This window comes from Tamandua tetradactyla, chromosome 2, assembly GCF_023851605.1.
Source record: "Tamandua tetradactyla isolate mTamTet1 chromosome 2, mTamTet1.pri, whole genome shotgun sequence".
In the NCBI taxonomy this organism is placed as follows: Eukaryota; Metazoa; Chordata; class Mammalia; order Pilosa; family Myrmecophagidae; genus Tamandua; species Tamandua tetradactyla.
Genome location: NC_135328.1, coordinates 213,063,042 through 213,080,467, shown reverse-complemented (window position 1 = coordinate 213,080,467; position 17,426 = coordinate 213,063,042). Strand labels below are relative to the sequence as shown.

The following is a 17,426-nucleotide window of genomic DNA, read 5'->3' as shown; positions in this document are numbered from 1 at the left end:
TCTTGATATCCTTTAGTTCTTTCTCTGTGGTTTCTTTCATCTCCTCGAGTATTTTTAAGATCATTTTTAAAGGCTTTGTTCTGTGTGTCCACATTCTCGTCTTTTTCTTTGGTGCTTTCTCTGTTTTTATCTTCTCCCTATAGATGAGACGTCATTTCCTATTTCTTTATCTTGTACTCTTCTGTTGCACACTGTATCTTTTTAATTTTTATTTTATTATGTTTTATTAAAAATCCTCCTCTAAAAAATAACTAGAGCTTGTCAACATTTTTTAAAGGCTGATTTCTACAAAAGCATTGCCTGTAAAATTTTCAAACCATGGTACATCAAAGAGAGACTTAATAAATGTATAATCAAATGTGCTGTTGCTAATCACAATTTATTTTAAAGTCATAAAAAGCCAACAACATAACAGACCTGGTGAGCCTGTCAGGCTGGACAAATCTTTGCTTATCTATGTTTCCATGGCATGCTGATGGCAGCACTGAGTTTACACAGTTAGAACCACACTTTTCCTTTCTTCCTTCCTGGCAATATTTTTGTTAGTTGTGGCAAATGTTAGCAGCTATGAATGGTAATTTGAACCATGCAAGAAGAACAACAGATAAGGGGGTAATAGTTCTGCAATATACACTTGGGTACAAAATCTTGGATTGAGAAAGGCTGGGAGAAAAATCATAGAAGGTCGTGTTTGAGAGGCATTTAAACCCAGAATTTTTTTTTTAAATATTTTTATTGATAAGACAACTTACAAAAATAGAAACATTCTTAACAAACAAACATTCCATACATGGTGTACAATCAGTGGCTCACAATATCATCACATAGTTGAGTGTTCGTCACCACGATCATTTCTTTTCAACATTTGCATCACTCCAGAAAAAGAAAGAAAAAAAAAAAAAAAACCTCATACATCCCATACCCCTTACCCCTTCCTTTCATGACCACTAGTATTTCCATCTACTCAATTTATTTTAACCTTTGTTCCTACTATTACTTGTTTATTTTTTATCCATATTTTTTACTCATCTGTCCATCCCATAGATAAAAGGAGCATCAGACACAAGGTTTTTACAATCACACAGTCACATTGTAAAAGCTATATCATTATACAGTCATCTTCAAGAATCAAGGCTGCTGAAACACAGCTCTGCAATTTCAGGTGCTTCCCTCCAGCCACTCTAACACACCATAAACTAAAAAGGGAATATCTATATAATGTGTACGAATAGCCTCCAGGGATATCCTCTCAACTCCGTTTGAAATCTCTCGTCCACTGATACTTTATTTTGTCTCATTTCTGTCTTCCCCTTTTTGGTCAAGAAGGTTTTCTCAATCCCTTGATACCGGGTCCTGGCTCATCCTGGGATTTCTGTCCCATGTTGCCAGGGAGATTTACAGCCCTGGGAGTCATGTCCCATGTAGTCAACCCAGAATTTTAAAAAAAATTATGCAAGAAATAAGCCTTTTAAAAACGTCTTCGTGGCACCTTTGACACAGGGCAGCACAGTCCAAAGATAACTTTATTTTTGCTCTGATGTTTTAGGTTGATACTTGGAGTGGCTTTCAAGCCTGCTTCTGCCCTCTTTTGTTCCACATCAAGGGAAACATAAAACCACAAAAGTATCTTCCTCTAAAATTTTGGATTATAGAAATTACCGACAAGTAACGTTTCACACCTAAGCGTAAATAGCTAAAAAGATTACTGTTAACTTTCCTTTTCTAATATTTCAACTCTGTGAGGCCCATAGAGTGGAACATAAGCTATATACAAGCCTCCAGCCCCACAAAGCCAAAAATATCCTCTGATAGAACAGTGCTGACCTCATCATCATCAAACTTAATCCATTCATCTTGTTTCCTTTTCACTTACGATACATAATGACCTGAAGAAATAGGCCTTCCCTCATGTTTTAGCTCTGCCTCTAATCCATAGTATCCACAGTTATTGGTGCCAGTATCATAAGCAAAAGTTAAAGGCTCATATTTAACTTCCTTCCGGGGAACTCCTTTTTTTGTCTTTTTTGTTTGGCTTTTGATTCACTTTTTTAGTCTTTTAGATCCTTGCATTTTGATTGAAAAGGGATCATTTTCTCTTGATGTTCTGGTGTACATACTTTGTACACTTCCAACATAAGAGGAAACGTAACATCCTTGAAAACTTTGGCATTCATAGATTCCTTCTCTTTATAAAAAAAATCAAACCATCTAAACAGTCAAGTAAGCAGGTAGCCTGTTGAGTTTGGAAGGTTTGATATACAAAGCATTTCTTCGCAATGTTGGAGACTTAGGGATTTCTTCCTGCAGTTGCTATTTAAGTCCTGTCAAAAGATACTTGACTTCTTGACTGATAAAGCATTTAAGCTGAAGCTGATTTTCCTTTCCTTTAGTGACTTCTTCTGTTTCTGTTTATTTCATAGTACTTTCAAGCTCAGCACCAAAGAACTGATCCATTAAACTTTTCATTTTAGAAGGTATCACTGCTGATATAGTGAAAAATCTGTTTCTTTAACATAATCATCATTCCAATTTCTGTTGTAATACTTGCATCGTGTGTATTCAATGTTTATTTGCATCCTGTTAAAATATATGAAAAACTGATAGCCAGCATTGTACTCAATGGAGAGAAAGATTGAAAGCTTTCCCCTTAAGATCAGGTACAAGACAAGCATGCTCACTGTCACCACTATTATTCAACATTGTGCTAGTTCTGGCTAGAGCAGTCAGGCAGGACAAAGAAATAAAAGGCATCCAGATTGGACAGGAAGAAGTAAAACTCCTTATTTGCAGATGATATGGTACTATACCTGGAAGATCCTGAGACATCTACAGCAAAGTTTCTTGAGCTAATAAACAAATTCATTAAGGTGGTGGAATATAAAATCAATGTGTAAAAATCAGTAACATTTCTATACAAGCAATGACCTAGCTGAGGAGTCAGTCAAGGAAGAAATTCTATTCAAAATAGCAACTAAAAGAATCAGATACTTAGCAATGAACTTAGCTAGGGACATAAAGGACTTGTACACAGAAAATGCATAACATTGCTAAAAGAAATCAAAGGAGATCTTAATAGGTGAAAAGATATTCCCTCCTCATGGATAGGAAGGCTAAATATAGTTAAATGTCAATTCTCCCCCAAATTGATCTGCAGATTCAACACAGTACCATCATAATTCCAACAACCTACTTTGAAGATTTGGAAAAGCTAACTACCAAATTCATCTGGAAGGGAAAGAAACACCGAATAGCTAAAAGCATCCTAAAAAAGAAGAATGAAGTGGGATAATTGAGACTCCCTGACTTGAAATCCTATTATAAAGCCACAATGGTATATAAGATCCTCCAAGGGTTCCAGGCATAGAGTAACTTTCCAGAAACCTACAGCCTCCAGATGGGCCCCTGGTCCAGATAAGTCCTGAATCGTAGACCAGCCTTTCCAGAACATCAGATAGTTCTATCTCCCTACCTCATATTAGTGATAGACCCTTCCAACGTCAAAAGTTTGGAACTGCCTAAATTTTAGAACTGCAAAACTTTAGAACAACCCTAAAGAGAGGGATGGGCAGACCAAAGGTGATAGTGGAATTATGCATAGAAGATAGGACTTAACAAATGAATGTGAATGCTGAGTCATTAAATTGATGTCTTTTTTAGTCTCCAGTATTTTAGAGCAGCTAAAAGTAAAAACTTAAAATGTGGAATTGTAACCCAGGTCAAAGTCTGAAATATGTTCTACAACTAATTGTGGTGCTGTGCTTTGAAATTTATACTTTTTTGTATATATGTTATTGCTCACAAAAAAGAAGAGAAAAAAAAAGTCAATTGTGATGATAAAAATATATTTATGCCCTCTAGCCTCCTATACTCTGGAGCAGGTAGAAGGAAAAATATGAGAGCATTGTATGTAGCCCATGACAAACTCTGGGATCTGTCCTGAAACCGCTTGTTGAAGAGTGCTTTGAAAACTATCGCTTTTTTATTTCTTTGCTTTGTATATATGCTATACTATACAATAAAAATAAGTTTAAAAAAATAGCAGCATGGTACTAGCACAAAGACAGAAGCATTGATGAATGGAATAGAATCAGAGTGCAGATATAGACCACCAAAACTATGGTCAATTGATTTATGACAAGGTCCCCAAATCCTCTGAACTGGGACACAATAATCTTTTCAATAATTGGGTATGGAAGAACTGGATATCAAAAGCCAAGAGAATGAAAGAGGACCCCTATCTTACACCCTACACAAAAATTAACTCAAAGTGGCACAAACACCTAAATATAAGAACTAGCACCATAAAACTTCTAGAAGAAAATGTAGGGCAACATCTTCAAGACCTAGTAATAGGAGGTAGCTTCCTCAACTTTACACCCAAAGCACAAGCAACAAAAGAAAAAATAGATAAATAGGAACTCTTCAAAATCAAATGTTTCTGCACCACAAAAGACTGTCAAAAAGTGAAGAGGCAGCCAACTCAGTGGGAGAAAATATTTGGAAATCACATATCAGGTAAAACTTTGATTTCCTGTATATACAAAGAAATTGTACAACTCAACAACAAAAGAAAAAACAACACAATTATAAAATGGGCTAAACATATGAATAAGCATTCTTCTGAAGAGCAAATACAGGTTGTTCTTTAAAAGCACATGAAGAGATGCTCATTTTCATTGGCTATAAGGGAAATGCAGATCAAGACTACAATGATACACCACTTCGCTCCTATAACAATGGCTGCTATTAAACAAATAGGAAACTATAAATGTTAGAGAGGATGTGGAGAAACTGGGACACTTATGCACTGCTGGTGGGAATGTTTAATGGTACAGCCACTATGGAAGACTGGCAGTTCCTTAGGAAACTAAATATCAAGCTGTCCTATGACCCAGCAATAGTACTACTTGATATATACCCAGAAAAGCTGAAAGCAACGACAGAAACAGACATTTGTACACCAATGTTCATAGCAGCATTATTCACAATTGCCAAAAGATGGAAACAAACCAAATGTCCATCAACAGATGAGTGGATCAACAAAATGTGGTATATACATACGATGGAATATTATACAGCAGTAAGACAAAATGACATCCTGAAGCACGTGACAAGATGGATGAGCCTTGAGGACATAATGCTGAGCTAAATTAGCTAGACACTAAAGGATAGATATTGTGTGATTCCACTTTTATGACCAGCATGAAAGTATAATCAGAGGCTTATGATACAGAATATAGGAGACTTAGAGATACGTAGAAACTAGAGAGATGGGTAAACTGATAGCTAATGAAATTGAACTCCAATGTAAAGGAACAGATAGGAGCAAAGTTGATTCTCTAGTGGGTCTAGAAGTATTATTACCATACTGAAGATGAACAAGATTGAAAGGGGTTGTATAGACCTGCGTATCCCACTGATTCACACTAGAAATATGAATTAGTTCTCGTAAGAATTACTTTAAAGATATGATTCTTGTATAAAGAGTGTTTAAGTCCAGGGTACAAGGGGAACACTGCTCTTGCATGTTGTAAGCTGTGTTCAAAAGAAATCATCAGCACTACCACAGCAATAGCAGAGGTAAATAATGGGGTAAGGGACAAGAGTTAAGAAGAGGTTTAGATTTCCTATTTGGCGAGGATGTGTTTATTGGTTTTATTTCTTTCTCTTGGGAACAATGAAATGATTTAAAATTGAGAATGTTGATGGACTGTGACCTTTGGGCCTTCTACACAATGCCCAATGAATGCAGGTGGCTGAAGGATGCACTGACAGAAGTAGATTGGCGAACGATGGTGTATACTTATGAACAAAGGTGCTGCTATAAAAAGAAAGTCGTGAGGCATGAATGAACATTTGGGACATTTGGTGAGACAAAATAAGCCAGAAACAAAAGAACAACAATGGTATGGTCACCTTTAGAAAATGCATATAGAAAACAGGGGCCTATTGTAAGCTTTTAGAGCAAACACATTAACTCCAGAGTGGTGATTAATATTTCTGGATTTTGAGATGCTGTTTTATATAAATGAACAGGTTGGGGTTAAACTAATTTAGAACATAGGGGTAAGGAAGACAGTGTCTGTATTTTAGAACCACACGTACTCCTTGAGACCTACATACTCCTTGAGACCTATGGAAGAAAGTTTTATTTGATCTGAAACTGAAATTTTCTGTAATGCATAATTTAATTCAACCTATCTGTATGGCTCTTTTGAACAACTTAAACACAGGGAGCACAGAATGAAAAAGAGGTCCTTTAATCCTGTATAGATTATTGTAATGCCTGGAAACATCCTAGAATATGTTAAGCAGATAATCAAAAAGTATGCCCAAGTCCCCTGAGGGAGGGGTGAAAGCATATGGAACTATTAAACCTTACCATCAGGGAATTCGCTGATACTGTCTCAAACCTTAGGGACACCCAAATCAATAGGCCATGCCCCTGATCATGAGTCTTATTCTTTGAAGCTTATGTAGGTAGTAGAGAAGCTTAGACTACCTATAGACATGCCTGAGAGTTACTTCTGGAGGACCTCTGTTGTTGTCTCAGTCTCTCTAAGTCCAACTCTGCAAGTGAAATTATTGCCCTCTCCCGTATGTGGGACATGAGATCTGGGGGTGAAAGTCTTCCTGGCAATGTGGGAGATGACTCCCAGGGTTGAATTCAGACATGGCACTGTGGAATCAACAATTCCATCCTGACGAAAAGAGGGAAAAGAAGTGTGATTAATAAAGTATCAGTGGCAGAGAGGGTTCAAATAGAGTTGAGAGGCTACTCTGGAAGTTGCTTTTATGTAAGCTTCAGGTAGACCTTGCTACCCATCATAACCTGTCTACCCCCAACCAGGACCACTCCAGCCAATCCTAAAGAACACCTAGGGCAATATCTAAGATCCAACAAGGGTTCCAGGCACTAGAATATCTTTCCAGAAACCTACAACCTCCAAATGGGTGCCTGGTCCAGATAAGTCCTGAAACCTAGACCAGCCTCTCCAGAACATCAGATAGTTCCATCTCCCTACCCCATATTAGTGACAGACCCTTCCAATATCAAAAATTTCAAATTGCCATAGCCAAAACACCCCTAAAGAGAGGTATGTAAAGATAAAATGTGATGGTGGAATTATACATAGAAGATAGGACTGAACAAATGAATATGAATGCTGAATCATTAACTTGATATCTCTTTTAATGCCCAGTATTTTAGAGCAGCTAGAAGTAAAAACCTAAAGTTGTGAAATTGTAACCCATGTCAAAGTCTGAAATATGTTCTACAACTAATTGTGGTGTTGTGCTTTGAAATTTAAAGCTTTTTTGTACATATGTTATTTTTCACAATAAAAGATGGGGAAAAAATGTCAATTGTGATGACAAAAAAATATTTAAGCCCTCTGGCTTCCTATATTCTGAAGCAGGTAGAAGGAAAAATATGAGAGCATTGTATGGTAGCTCATGACAAATGCTGGGATCTGTCCTCTAACCAGTTTTTTTTTTTTTAATTTATTTATTAAAAAAATAAACAAAATAAAACAACATACATAATCAGTAATTCACAATATTGTCATTTCGTTGCATATTCATCATTTCTTAGAACATTTGCATTAATTCAGAAAAAGAAATAAAATGAACACAGGAAAGAAAAAAAAAAGATTATACCTACCATACCCCTTACCCCTTGCTTTCATTGATCACTAGCATTTAAACTAAATTTATTTTAGCATGTGTCCCCCCTATTGTTTATTTTTATTCCATATGTTTTACTCCTTTGTTGACAAGGTAGATAAAAGGAGCATCAGACACACGGTTTTCACAATCACACAGTCACATTGTGACAGCTGTATCATTATTCAATCACCCTCAAGAAACATGGCTACTGGAACACAGCTCTACATTTTCAGACAGTTCCCTCCAGCCTCTCCATTACGTCTTGAATAACAAGATGATATCTACTTGATGCATAAGAATCTAACCAGTTTTTGAAGAGTGCTTTGAAATTTATTGCTTTTTATTTTCTTTGCTTTGTATATGTCATGCGATACAATAAAAAAGTTTTAAAAAAAAGCAAAAAATAAAAATACAGTAGAATAATAGGTAGAATACTAGAAGTTTCATCCTTGGAGTTAAACAGTTCTCTGAGGACTGCAGTAATATACCTGATGAAGCCATTTTCCCTGAAGCTCTCAACACGCCTGCCCTACCTTTTAAGGGCATCTTTGAGTTCATGCTAGTCCAGATACACTGAACTGTGACATTAATGTGTCATATGTTACCAATTTTTGTCAACCCGTGTCGTAATTCCATAGCACATAGAAACTTTTTCTGTTATGTCTTCTACGAAGCCAATTTTAACTGAAAGTTTACCAGTGAGAGCATCTGCTGACTCCATCATTAGTTGAAGAGTTCCCGTTTTTTATCTTGATGTTTCCCCAATCATCCCTCAGTGTTTTTCTTTTCACCATAACTTTCTGGTTGGCTGGACTTCAGTCAGTGCAAAAAGCTAAGTCTTGAAAAACCATTGGAGGTTCATCAGTATTCAGTTCTCTGCCTTCCAATTTCTCCTTTCTCTATTGTACAGTAATGGAGTAGAGTGGAACGTTGGGGAGTGAGGGGAGGGGAGGCAGTAGTGTTGGAGACCTGGCCTGGCAGAACCTGCAAAGGGGAATAAGTGGGAAGAAGCTGTTGTGGCAGCATAGTGACAGGCTGCACACTGTACATTTTAGTAATTAAAGTTGTTAACTCTTAGGCTTATTCCCTTAGATGTCTGTCTGTTTCTTATTTTTGTAGCCAGGTGGTGATAAGAGATTTTCTTGAGCTTCAGCCCTCCTATCAGGAATGTCTCCTCAAGGCGAGTTCAGTGTGCAGGGTTTTCCGTGTCTTCTTTGGGTCTCTGTCTTGTCCTGGGCTTTTTCTTTTTTGAGTTACCCTGTATACAGGGTTTTGGTTGTCCCCTCTATTTCCCAGGATGCAGAGCTCCTTCTCTGGGTATTTGAAACCAGAAGCCTTTGTCACAGACTGTCTGTCTCTATTGATTTTTATAGTCCTTTTATAACCTCAAGCTGCTTTTACCTGGAGTGCAAATTCTGGGAGGAAGGTACACCTTCCCAAATCGGTCTTTGCCAGTTAAAACAGGACCAGGGACCCACAAAGGGGGCACAGACTGACTGTAAAGTGCCCTAGGGAGGGCATCAGGAAGAGCACCCAGAGCTCCTCCCGTGGCTCTCCAAAGCTGACATCAGCTAACTGTCCACTGCAACCATGAAGAAGTATAGCATCTTTAAGTCTCCACCACTACTGCCCTTGTCTGTGGAGGGTTGAAACAGTGCCTTCTGCCTTTGTCTGGGAGAGATTGAAACAACGGCTACCCTAATAGCTGGCCCCAGTGGTATGAATTTGCTAATCAAAAGCTGTGAACAGCCATGCTCACCCCTGCTTTTGAGAAAGAGGATTTTTATGTCCCTTTCTGTTACTAGTGAGCCAGCCAGGGGCTGGACCCCACCTTGCCACAAGAGTGGGGGATGAGTGCTTATTGCTACTATGCAGAGAGAGCATTTTACTGTTCTTTTTTGTATATTATCAGCCTCTTCCTCCTGCTTTTCCCTGGATGTTGTACAGTGTTCTTTGGGCCTCTGGAATTTCAAAATATTTGTTTCAGGCATTTTCTTCCTATTTAGTAGTTATTCTGGTAGAAGGACTGAGCCCTGGAGTTCTCTATTCCACTGCCTTCTCACAATCCTCTGCACTGTATTACTTTTCCAACCTAAGTGTGAGACTCATTTTTCCATCTTGAATACAGATCAATAACAGGTACTCTCTGACCTCCTTCCAACCACCTCTGGAAGAACATGTGGGGATACATATATCCTCTTTCACTACTGTCATCTAGACAGTCCAGCTATCTGTAGGACAACTTGTATCTAAAGAGACTGCTTTCATTGTATTAAATTGGAAATCACAAGCTATTAAGCTATAGTTTGTTTTTGCTGAACTTTTGTGAACAGTATTCTCCTTTAAACTCTGGATATCTGCTGAGCACGTGTCTTATTTCCTGTGTTCTTTTAGGCTGGGAGCCATTTGTTGAGCCATGGCCATGTTCTGTATCTTGGCAAAAACAGGCAGCTAGTCGTCTCCATCCTCCTCGACTGAAACTGGAAGCCAAGGCCAAAACCCGTTTGGATATCAATATCACTTCTGTACTAATTGGTGAGTGAAAACTTGTCTTTAGAAGATTGGTACCTTTCTGTACACAAGTCCCTTGTCTGGAAGACTATTAATCTTGGTTAAGCAAATACTTGGTCCCATGCCAGACATTGCTTATTTATCATGGCTGCTTTCCTGTCATGTCCTCATCATTCTTTTCAAGCCAGTGCCCCAGAGTTGTCATCCTCTATTAATGCCAACATTGAGCAAGTAAGAGCCTGGATTACTTGGGAAACATAAGTGTCCACGATGAGCTTTCTTCCCACAAACCTTGCTCCCAAGGGTTTAGTATGTCCTCGGAGTGAGTTTAGTTACTTCTTTTGGGTTATTCACAGAATAATTCTGAAAAAGGGGTGATTTGGCCTTATCTTTAGAGGAGGAGAAGATGCCTGTGCTATTTCCCATCAAATTAAGTTGACTTAATATGAAAATAACTTTGTTAAAAGGGTTGCCAAAGCTAGTGTGTATTCTGAAAGCTTCTTTGGCAACAAAGAGTGTACGTTCTTGGATTAGATGTAGTGAATCTGAACCACTCTATCGTTACATTCCTGTCATCTAAAAGGAGAGTAAGATTATCATACAATCAGGTAGTTATGAAAACTCATATTAACTGTTTGAATGACCAATCTACTGAGTATTTTTGGTAATACTGTTATCTCTGAATGATAACATATACTGTTGCACATCTTGTGAATTTCCTTCATTGTGTGTGTTGAATTGAGGCTAGTTATTCAGATATGGATTGCCTTGCCCCACGTCAAAGTAAGGAGAGAACATGTAGTGAAATGAGATCATTGTCTGTTAATCCAAAAAATTTAAAGCCAGGGCTTTAAATGATAAGATTTCATTCACTTTTCTGGATATTAATGTTACCATGTAATAGTAAATTGACCTCATGTTGTTTTACATGATCTATTAATCTGAAAGTTTATACAAAGTTTGTGGTATACTTTGAAAAACTGCAATAAACAGGCGCTTACTTCAAACAAAAAGGTTCTTGTTGGTATTTCTGATGAGCATTTGTCTGTTTTAAAATATCTTCCAAAAGGTTTCCCTGGTGAAAAAAAAAGTAGAGAAACTTTTTTAAAATCCTGTTTTTTAAAAATTCCTCACTCCTTATACTGTATTGAAACCAGAAACATCGCTATGTTCTCTTAGCATTTAAATAAATCTAATTTTTATAGCTGAATATTGGGACTGAAAACCAGATATCATTAGTTTCCTGTTCCAAAAAATATATCTTAATTAGTATAGAGTTCTTCATTGCATTATATTATTTTGATAACCTGCTATCTCCTAAACCAAAGAGTAAAACTGTTCAGTGAGAGAGTTGTCAGCTGGATTTTCACCTCTTGAGTTTATTTGCATTTTAATAGCCTCCTAATGGGCCTTGCTGCCTGTAAACCCTCTCTCTTAGCATAGCACACCAAGCTCTTTAGGGAAGACCAATCTTTTCTCTTTCCTAGATCTCTTAGCTATGGCCCTACCCCAATATGCTGTGCTAAAGCCACACCAAAGTATTCAGTCTTCTCTAAATTTGCAGAGTACTTTTGTTTTAGGATCTTGCATATGCTGTTCCCTCTGCCTACATTGTCACTCTACCTAATCCTTTTGGCAAACTCTAAATGCTATTCATTCTTCGAGGCCCAGAACCAAGGTCTCCATCTCTTTGAAGATTTCCCTAGACTTGGGAGTACACCCCATAGCGGAATAAATCTCCCTCTCGTCTGTACTTGTAGAGTTTTATTTATATCGCTGTTTAACACTTTTCATATTGCGTGTAGTTTTGTGGTGATGATTATTTTGTTAACATTAATCTCTTCCACCAGAGTGTGAGCTTCTCCAGGTCAAAAGCTTTCTTAGAAACTAACATACTGCTAGCATGTAGTGAGACACTCAGTAAAAGCTTGTTTTGCTAAATTGAAATTATTATATATGAACCCTTGATCTTTTCTACATCTATTCTTAATATCTTTGGGGAATTCTTTCTAGACCAATATGTAAGTACCAAGGAATCATGGATAGCAGATTACTGTAAACAGGACAAAGAAATAGATTCAGGCACATCAGAAGACTGGATGGGCTCTTCGGTGGATCCTCCATGCTTTGGACAAAGTAAGATTTTACTTTACAGAGTGTAATTAAATTACTGTTGACCTATAGAGCAATGTTTCACTGAGAAATCCAAGTAGAACCATCATTCTTCATGGAAAAGCCTATAGATATTCAGATAATCTTTTATAGTTCTGTTCTAGTGTTTGTAAGAGATAGTTTTCTGGCACCTACTGAACTTTCAATATGAGCTCTAATTCCACCTTTGTGGAAGAGAAAGGATTTGCAGCACACCATCCCTAAATTCTAGTAACATTGCATTTGAGCTTGTGCCCCTGAAAACGCACCAGGATCAAACCATTGGTAGGTTTGTGTTTCATTCAGCAAAACATTGGTTTTCCAATTGATTGAATTTTTTACTGTTCAGAATTTCTTTTAAGTTGTGTATCTAGAGATACAGGGTTTGGATATATTTTTGAAAAGGGAGAGGACATGATTCCATGTGGGAAAATTTTTTTAATAGGAGGTCATGTATTGTTCATATAGTATAAAAGAATTGAACACTCAGCCCCATGAAGAAAGGAGTTGATTTGTTCTCATTAATGATGTTTTTTTTCCTTATTTAATGCTTCACCACTGAGCTCTGTTTTTCTCAGAGCTGAGAGATTGTGATGCGTGGTCCTTAGTTGTTCCACAAGACATTGTCTTCCAAATTCATCTCAGTGGACCTGTTCAGTGTGGTTTCTTTTGGGAGTCTTGGCTGGACTTCACATAGCTCACGAATACTTAAATATTCCATCTGGTCTGCAAACGTGTCATGGGATGATGAGTTTTCTTAGTGTGTGGAATATTTGAACTAGTTTATCTCTCCTCAGGGTGTATACGTAGACTTTCTATCAGTCTTATACTACTAGAAGGAGAGACAAAGATATGTCAGCTGTGCTTGCTCTTGTCTCAGGCTTCCGAGTCTCAAGATTATTGCTCAAGGAGCCAGGGCTTAGCAGGCTTCATCAGCTTCAATTCTGTCTCCTCCTCTCACCTTCCTGATTTGTGTGTCAAAAAATCTGTAACATAGTCTACCCATAAGACTGTAAATAATCTTTGTAATATGTAATGTGTCCAAGAGAGTCTTTCTAAAGAACTATGTTTGTACAGGGAGATCTTAAATCAGTCATTGTAAACACCATAAAGACCTAATCTTCAGGATTCTGATGAAGAGTTTCTCTTTTGTCCCACTCCCTCTTTTATTTCTTCTTTTTCACTTCTTTCTTTCTATCTATAGTTGATAAGCTGCTTTATCTACCAATACTCAATTAAAGCTTGATTTGTATTTACGTAGAGATTTTTATGGTTACTTAAGCTTATAAAGGTATAGTATACCTTTTTAAATTAAACATAACTGAATATATCTACATATCCAAATCTCTTTTGTTAATGAAAATTCCTGAGTGGTAGCATAGCAAATTAGATTGATTGTATTTTTTTAATAGGACTACTAACATGATTATTAGGCATTTGTTTTGAAAGTCAGTAGGTTTGAATCTAGTTGAATTGATTTCAAACTTTAAGGCCTTATTCATGAATATTTAGTCACGTTTCCACAAAAGTTATGCTTCGTAAGGCCAACTTTAAAATATGAGGCCTTAGAGTAGAGATTCTTTAATACAAAATTCACGCAAAGGGAGCTGCTAATTTCTAACTGTATCTTTAGCAGGGGAAAGAAGATATTGGCCTCATTTTTGACATAATTGTTGGCTTTATGCAGTAAGGACTGAGATTTGGCTGGTAAACCTGGATGCCATGGCACCTTATTGAATTTATTAGTTTTAAGATTCCAAGGGAATATTTATGAAAATCTCAAATACAAATATTCCAAAAACTTTAACTTTTAATTTAGAATTTAAACAATAACCTGAATTAACTCCTTAGAAGAGATAGTTTAAGTTTGGAACACAACCAACTCTTTCTCCTGAATATTTAAGACCCTTGGAAATTAACATTCTTTTGCTACCTACTTTTTCCAGTTTTGAATGGAGCAAATCCCCAATAAAATCCCCACTAATATTGATTTCGCTTTTGTAACTTGTTTATGTCATTTAAGAATCTACTGCTTTAAATGAAAAACCTTGTCATTATTTTCGAGAGAATGTTGAATGCCTTTTCTTACCCAAATTCAGAAAAAAAAAAAGGAGCATGCTACTTTGACACAGAAATAAAAAAGTCTTGTTCACTTTGTCAAGTGCATTCTTAGCTCTTAGTAATCACTGGAGGAAATAACCCTTGAATTGCATTGCATGATGCTTGCTGTTTTGTAATGTAATCTATTTGTGCTTCTGTTTTGGAGGTGGGTCTTCTTATTCACTGTATTTATTCTTACCTTCTAACTTGTCTTTCCTGTCTACCAGGCCTCCCCCTTGTCTACCTTAGAACTAGGAGTACAGCCAGTCTGACTAACCTAGAGCACCAGCTCTATGCTAGAGGTACAGTACAGCCAAGCGAGGGCTTGCTTTATTTTCCTGTTTTAAAAACTACCTTGTACACCAATTTTCTGTGATTGGGAACCGAATGGGGGTATAGCCAGTTGTGAGTAATTTGCTTTAGTAATAGGAAAAGAACTTTTCTAACTAATGAACAGTGTCACCTTACATCAGAAGTAAGTGATGTGCTCATTCTTATGGTCTCTGTCTTCCATCTTCTTCAGCCTTTGGTGGAAAAGAAATACATGTGTGGTATAGAATATCAAATGTCAGTTAGAGATGATTTCCTGTATGGAAAAGCAAGTAAATGGAAGAAAAATGTCCTCCATGAAGCAGTGTTGCAAATCTTTGTATACAGAATATTCAGTGGACATTAATTCTTATGGGGATATAAGGGACTTTATGGAATGGGAGATATAATGATCAGAAATAGAACCAGAAAATAATTGCTTAGGTGCAAACCTTAATTACTTCAGATTTGAATTTAGGTGTTTAAAAGGTAGAAAAGAAAATGTTCTTTATTTCTATCTCTGACCATTTTAAGTTTCCTTGATAATTTGATTGGTGTATCAGTATGGTAGAAAACGCCATAAATATTAAGGAATTGGAATCTTACAATGTTAGTTTCTTCATTTGTTTTAAAGAGTGGGATTTAATCTAAATGATTATTTGCATACTTGGCTAACACCAGATTCTGGGTCATGATATATTTTACAAAAAGGAGCATTTGTGCTTCATCTACCAAGAGCACAAAACAGGGATATTAATACATGGAAGTGGTGCTGTGGGTTTTTTTTTTGGGGGGGGGGGTTATTAGGTTGGATGTTTGAGAGATGCCTCACAAAGAAAGCCCATGACTGACTCTTCACTTACTGTGGGGTATATACTTCTAAGCCTTTCTGTATCTGATACTCAGTCTTTGGGTTTAAGCAAAGCAATAAGGCAGTAGGGCTCAGAGAGACTGAGTGATTTGCCTTCATTTACAATGACTAACTAGTGGCAATCTGGGACTTTAATCTGTTTCTTACAATTTACAAAACAGATCCTTTCAGATAGGACTGAGCTGTTTATATAGTATGAAAACCTACACTGTTCGTAATGGCTGAATTACTCTGTGAAACATGTCCAAAGGTGTAGAAATTTCTTCAGCTGGAGTTATTTGATGCTGAACTTGAATGTGAGTAGCTTTAAGTTCTCTTACCCATGAAGAAATTAGGCTTGGCCACCAGGGAATGCTGTTCTCTTTGATGGACTTGGGAATTTTTTTCTGTGGAGCTGTGCCAAGGGCAAGTACACAGTTTATCTGTACCCTAATGCAGGAGATGTCAGATTTGTTCCTTGTTCTTGGATTTGGATTTGTGTGCAATCCATATATTTTTATCCTCAAAGACACAGGTTATTGAAGTCTATGCGGGTATGTCTGGTCAGCCCAAGAAGCTCAGGGACCTAGTGCCTACTCATGCTGTTTAATTCCAAAGCAATATACTTGTGAATATCTTTATATGGATTCCTAGCACTTCATTCTGTATTACACAGTGATCAAAGCCACTTGCCACCTGTTCTGTTTTAATCTAATTTACAAATGGAAACTTATAGTCTGGCTCACAGTGGGATATGAAAGCACATCTGGCTTCTTTTCCTCCTGGGTCCTTTATCTACCATAATAAAAGCAGCTCTTGCTGCACTCATAGAGTGAGAGGTGCCTTTCAAAGTAGTACAATAAATACTGTTTACCTTTCAGACAGCTCTTAAATTTTTTACTCCCCCACTGCTCTTGTCAGCAGCCCTACCGCTACTCCTTAGTTTTTTACTTGATAAGCACTCTTTCTTTTTTAATGCAAACCTTGGGAACAAAGTGAGGCCATTGGGTTGAGAAATGGATATATTCTAAATAAAGATTCTATTTAGAAGTATCTGGGGTTTCTCCAAATGATTAACAATGAAACGGGGAACACAATGGAGACTGTTCATTTATTTAATATATTACTGATTCTCAGACACCCTCACCCCCCCCCCCCAACGCCCTAATGCCCTCACCCCCCCTCCAGCCACGTTCTTGTCAAAACAGAACTTGCCTTATGCTAAAACTTCTGGTTTTACAGTATTTCTAGAACTAACTTCTGGAAACTTTGGAAGATAAAAAGGGATAAAAAGCAATTGCTTTTCAGAAGGCCGTGATAGTAATTGATTTTTCTGGCACTGCCCCATGCCTTATTCAGGAGGTCATACGAAGTTGTATATGTTGCAGTTTGCCCTCTTGATTCTGTTTTGTGCTTTAAAACTGAAAATAATAAGTTGGGACTGCTCACTTTTGGTTGGTGGCCTACCATGGTGTGAGCGTGCCAGCCAGGAGGCTCCTGCCCTCGCTTGCCACTGCTTTGTTGGTTCTCATTGTCGCTCCCTCTCTTCCTTTGTGTGGCCAGTGGAGGAGATGCAGGCCCTTGCCAAGAGGAGATGATGCCCTCCTTCATCATTTCTGTCCCCTGCCAAATCCTGTAGCCCAGACAGTGGTGCCTATGGAGGGATTCCAAGACAGCGCTGTCAGCATAAGGCCACCTTCTTCAACTGTTTCTGGCCATACTGGCATCTCATTTTGATATTTTGTGTAGTCAGGTCAGCTCTCTAGCATTTGATTACTTAGGGATAACCTAACTCTGATTTTCTAGGTAGGAAAAAAAAACTATTAGTATTTGAGAA

At 37.5% G+C, this 17,426-nt stretch overlaps 1 protein-coding gene and 1 pseudogene across 7 annotated transcripts in view; one reads left to right on the top strand and one right to left on the bottom strand.

Annotated features, from left to right (window-relative positions):
- VPS13D (vacuolar protein sorting 13 homolog D) overlaps positions 1-17,426 on the top strand; it is a 354,551-nt gene that overhangs the window by 130,006 nt on the left and 207,119 nt on the right. For 6 of the 7 annotated variants that reach the window (XM_077151248.1, XM_077151246.1, XM_077151247.1 and 3 more), the window contains 3 exons: positions 10,063-10,203; positions 12,193-12,315; positions 14,658-14,732. In XM_077151248.1, coding sequence (XP_077007363.1) covers positions 10,063-10,203; positions 12,193-12,315; positions 14,658-14,732 — 339 coding nt within the window. The remainder of the gene's footprint in view (positions 1-10,062; positions 10,204-12,192; positions 12,316-14,657; positions 14,733-17,426) is intronic. The other variant, XM_077151249.1, reaches the window with a different exon arrangement.
- On the bottom strand, positions 1,709-9,882 carry LOC143655125 (ubiquitin carboxyl-terminal hydrolase 14 pseudogene; annotated as a pseudogene).